Source organism: Lolium rigidum, chromosome 4 (genome assembly GCF_022539505.1).
Source record: "Lolium rigidum isolate FL_2022 chromosome 4, APGP_CSIRO_Lrig_0.1, whole genome shotgun sequence".
In the NCBI taxonomy this organism is placed as follows: Eukaryota; Viridiplantae; Streptophyta; class Magnoliopsida; order Poales; family Poaceae; genus Lolium; species Lolium rigidum.
In genome coordinates, this window is record NC_061511.1 from 130,102,767 (window position 1) to 130,108,077 (window position 5,311).

General features: G+C 52.4%; 1 protein-coding gene across 1 annotated transcript; it reads left to right on the forward strand.

The window, feature by feature from the left end:
* The first annotated feature begins 227 nt into the window (after positions 1-227).
* Positions 228-797, forward strand: LOC124647507 (kiwellin-1-like). Its single transcript, XM_047187443.1, has one exon. It carries the CDS (start codon positions 228-230, stop codon positions 795-797), a length of 570 nt encoding a protein of 189 aa, XP_047043399.1.
* The last annotated feature ends 4,514 nt before the right edge of the window (positions 798-5,311 follow it).

Sequence of the window (5,311 nt, forward strand, 5' to 3'; positions counted from 1 at the left end):
AGCCGTGTGCATCCTTTGGATGCAGAAGCTGGGGCGATTTTTCCCCCTTTTCGAAAAAAAGCTAGGAGACGAATGATTAGTTCATCAAACTGACCAATCAAAACCATTGTACGTCGGCATACCCAGCTCACGCGCGGCTATATAAGTCGTGACCTACACACAAGTGCACCAGGCCAGGAAGCACAGCAACACAACACAGACGAGCACTCGTGAAGTAACTATCAAGCATGGCCACCACCTACGCGCTCCTCCTCCTGCTCACGACCACCCTCCCCCTCATAGCTCTCGCCACCACCTTCCCTCACCGCACCCTCCTCCAGACCTGCCAGTCGAGCGGCAGCATCTCGGGCGAGTCCGGCAGCTGCAGCACGGAGAACGACTCCGAGTGCTGCGAGGACGGGCGGCGCTACAGGACCTTCGCCTGCTCCCCGCGCGTCACCGGGACCACCCGCGCAAGCCTCACGCTCAACAGCTTCGCCGACGGCGGGGACGGCGGCGGGGCGTCCAGCTGCGACGAGAAGTTCCACCCGGACTCCCAGATGGTCGTCGCGCTCTCCACCGGCTGGTTCTCCCGCGGACGCCGCTGCGGGAAACGCGTCGTGATCCGGGCAGCCAACGGGAGGACCGCGACGGCCACCGTGGTGGACGAGTGCGACTCCATGCACGGGTGCGACGACGAGCACAACTTCGAGCCCCCCTGCGCCAACAACATCGTCGACGGGTCCCCGGCCGTGTGGAAGGCGCTCGGCCTCGACACTGACGACGGGGTGGTACCCGTTACCTGGTCCGACGCGTGATCCAACACGAGCTAGCTTATAGCGCCAGCACAAGGGAACAGTGCTATACCACAAGTGTTGCCTCAGATAACCAGTGGTTATGTGAGGTACGAATAAGCTTAAGTACGTACGCATGCGCGCGTGCAATCGGTCGATGTGTAACTTGAGTGGCCTTTGTCCATTTACATACATGTGTAATGTTTCTCGCTACTCATCTCTTCGGTTTCAGGCTTCAGATCATTCACATTTTGGCCATCACATCAAGACTAATACGGTGGTTTCGGAACCGAACAAAGCAGTTACCTAAATGACGGCAAAATCCAGCCACGTTTTCACGAAACTTGAAAAAGAAATAATGGATTCTGTTTAAATTTGACCTGGTGTTACCAGGTGGCACCAAAATTCTTTCGACTTATTTTTTGCAAAACCAAAAGCCACAAAGATTCAGCAAGGAGAGAAGGGTTCAACTCCATTATCACCAACAACCAAACAATTCCATCTTTTCTTCTTCTACGAAACCTGAAAGCAATATACTGCTGACGACGTGGCCTTGTTTATTCGACCGCGAGAAGAAGAATTAATTTGAGCATCTCCACCGGCAGCCCCCAAATAGGCGCCAGCAGGGGCGCCGGTACCTCCGTTTGGGGGACGCCCGCACAACATCCTCCATTTGGGGGAGCTGCTCCCACACCGGCGCTCCTCATACAACAACCACAATAGATAATTTGAGTTTGAAAACTCAAACACAAGCATAGAAATTCGAATAAGTTTACGAATATGAAGTTTGGGCCAACACACGGCCACCAAATTCGAATAGGTTTTGGAATAAGAAGTTTGGGCCAACACACGGCCACCAGATCGCCGTCTCCGGCGCAAAAAAGGGGCTTCCAAGCCAGATGATCACATGAAGGAGGTCACGGACGGGTCAACCTCGACGACTTCCTCATCGGCGGCCGGCGGCAGTTCCGTCGCTGCAACAGGATCAACGGTCGCCGGGGGAGGCATGAACGTCAACGGTGCCGGGGTAGACATGAACGTGGATGGTGCCGGGGGAGACGTCGATGCAGCTCGCGCCGCCATCACCTCTTGGCCGATGCGCTCGGAGTACATCTCGTGCCACGCCCGCGCCAACGGGTCCATCTTCTCCATGTCAGCCATCAAGATCTTCGATTCTTGAGATATTTTGGCCAACGATAGCTACGTCGCTTCGTTGGTGGCCTTCGTGGCAGCGGCGTGAGCTTCCAGCTTCGCCGCCTCCACCTTCTCCCTCTCCAACACGATCTTCATGTCTTGCTTGTCGAGGATTGCCTCCCACACGACGGTGGACCTATCCGACACTTCCTTGTTCTCAACCAAGAATGAGTTGATCATCTTCTCGAGGGAGGCGTCACGGCTGCCAATAACAGCGCCGCATTCCTCTCGGCCTTGGCCCTCTTGTTGCCAATGGGGCACCCGGTGGAGGCGCCGGCTGGATCGACCGGCCCATCTTCCCCGTCCTTCAATAGAGTGTGGAGGAGGTCGTCCCATTTCTTGCAACCTTGGAGCTTGTTGTAGCAATGCATGAAGGGGAAATCTTTGTCCTCGTGTTGGTGCTTGTACATTTCGAGAGCATGGAGCATCTAACAATATATGATGCATAACAAGATGGTTCATCAATTCATATGTAACAACATGGATCATCATTTCATATGTAACAATAAGGATCATCAATTCATATTTAAGAATAAGGATCATCAATTCATATATAAGAAGATGGTTCATCAATTCATATGTAACAACATGGATCATCAAATAAGATAGGCGTATATCATACCCAATCCACCATCGTCTTGCCGCTCTCCTTCCGGTTTTTAATCTTCTCATAGTAGCCATGGAACTTGCTACATGACCCCTTGATCAAGTTCCAACGGTGAGAGAGGGCGCCCTCGTTCCGGTTCATCTCTATGGTGGCGTAATCACCATAGTTCTTCTTCTCGTTGAAGCAATCGAGAATGCGCTTGTAGTACTTGCCCCCGGTTTGGTTTGCGCCGGTGATGGGGCAAAAGCTCACTTGCTTCCACGCCTCGATGAGGCATTCATCCTCCAAGGACCTCCACCTTGGGCCACGAGTGCCGGTGGAACGCCTGCGCGTCGTGGTCGTGGTCGTGGTCACGCCGGTGTCGGCGTCGATCAGCTCCTCCTGGACTTCCTCCTCACCTTCGTCCTCGTCGGCCTCTTCTTCATAGTCGTCGACGGGGGGTTCGTAGGCATGCCCGCGTATGATACCGTTCAGGATCTCCTCTTCGCCGGCAATCTAGGCATAAAGTAACAAACTTTCAGTCACCGCCGGTGTCTACGATGCACACAACACATGAAAAGTAAGGAAACACACCTCGTCCTTGCCCATGGACACGCCGGACGCGCTGCCGAACACCTGGTGGGTGTGCCTGCCATCGTCGGCGAAGAGGTGGCGGGGAAGGCCGGTACCGTCTGTCACGTGGCCCTCGGTGCGGTGCAGGTCAGGCGACGAGTTCAGGTCGGGGAAGCAGAAGGCGCCGCTGCCCCGAGCCGCTGAATCCGGCGAGAACGGCGCGTTGTTGTCGATGGTCATGTCGCTGTCCCCGCACTCGGGGGAGTAGCGGGCGCGGCCGTCCATCTGCGACAGCCGCATATGCGAGATCGACGGCGCGTCCGCCGTGTACCCCGCGTAGTAACCCGGCGACCACGGGGAGCTCGAGATGCTGTTGTGTTGGAGATATGCCCAAGAGGCAATAATAAAAGTGGTTATTATATATCTTTATGTTTATGATAAATGTTTATATACCATGCTATAGTTGTATTAACCGAAACATTGATACATGTGTGTTATGTAAACAACAATGAGTCCCTAGTAAGCCTCTTAACTAGCTTGTTGATTAATAGATGATTAGTTTCATAATCATGAACATTGGATGTTATTAATAACAAAGTTATATCATTATATGAATGATGTAATGGACACACCCAATTAAGCGTAGCATAAGATCACGTCATTAAGTTATTTGCTATAAGCTTTCGATACATAGTTACCTAGTCCTTTCGACCATGAGATCATGTAAATCACTTATACCGGAAAGGTACTTTGATTACATCAAACGCCACCTGCGTAAATGGGTGGTTATAAAGGTGGGATTAAGTATCCGAAAAGTATGAGTTCAGGCATATGGATCAACGATGGGATTTGTCCATCCCGATGACGGATAGATATACTCTGGGCCCTCTCGGTGGAATGTCGTCTAAATAGCTTGCAAGCATATGAATAGTTCATAAGAGACCACATACCATGGTACGAGTAAAGAGTACTTGTCAGGAGACGTGGTTGAATAAGGTATAGAGTGATACCGATGATCAAACCTCGGACAAGTAAAATATCGCGTGACAAAGGGAATAGGTATTGTATGTGAATGGTTCATTAGATCACTAAGTCATCGTTGAATATGTGGGAGCCATTATGGATCTCCAGATCCCGCTATTGGTTATTGGTTGGAGAGAGTTCTCAACCATGTCCGCATAGTTCGCGAACCGTAGGGTGACACACTTAAGGTTTGATGTCGTATTAGTAGAACTTGAATATGGAATGGAGTTCGAAGTATTGTTCAAAGTCTCGGATGGGATCCCGGACATCACGAGGAGTTGCGGAATGGTCCGGAGAATAAGATTCATATATAGGAAGTCATTTTATAAGTTTGAAAATGATCCGGTGAATTTATGGAAGGTTCTAGAAGGTTCTAGAAAAGTCCGGAAGAAATCACTTTGGAAGGCGGAGTCCCGGAGAGACTCCACTACCCATGGTCGGCCAACCCTAGAGGGGTGGAGTCCCAAGTGGACTCCACCAAGGGGGCCGGCCACCGCCCCTCATGGAAGGGTGGGAATCCCACTTGAGGTGGGAGTCCCACCTTGGGTAGCTTTCCCTACACATGGAAGGTTTTGGGTTGGGTCTTATTCGAAGACTTGTAGTCCAACACTTGGGGGTTCCACCTATATAATGAGGGGCCAAGGGGAGGGGGCCGGCCACCACAACACCACCACCTTGGCCGCACCCCAAGGAGGCCGGCCACCCCTCTCCCCAAACCCTAGCCGCCCCACTCCTCCCCCTCTCCCGCAACGCTTAGCGAAGCTCCGCCGGAGATCTCCATCGCCACCGCCACCACGCCGTCGTGCTACCGGATTCAAGGAGGAGCTACTACTTCTGCTGCCCGCTGGAACGGGGAGAAGGACGTCGTCTTCATCAACACCGAACGTGTGACCGAGTACGGAGGTGTGATGCGTGCGGTTAACACACGTCCGTTGGGAACCCCAAGAGGAAGGTGTGATGCGTACAGTAGCAAGTTTTCCCTCAGAAAGAAACCAAGGTTTATCGAACCAGTAGGAGCCAAGAAGCACGTTGAAGGTTGATGGTGGCGGAGTGTAGTGCGGCGCAACACCAGGGATTCCGGCGCCAACGTGGAACCTGCAAAAACACAATCAAAGTACTTTGCCCCAACGTAATGAATGAGGTTGTCAATCTCACCGGCTTG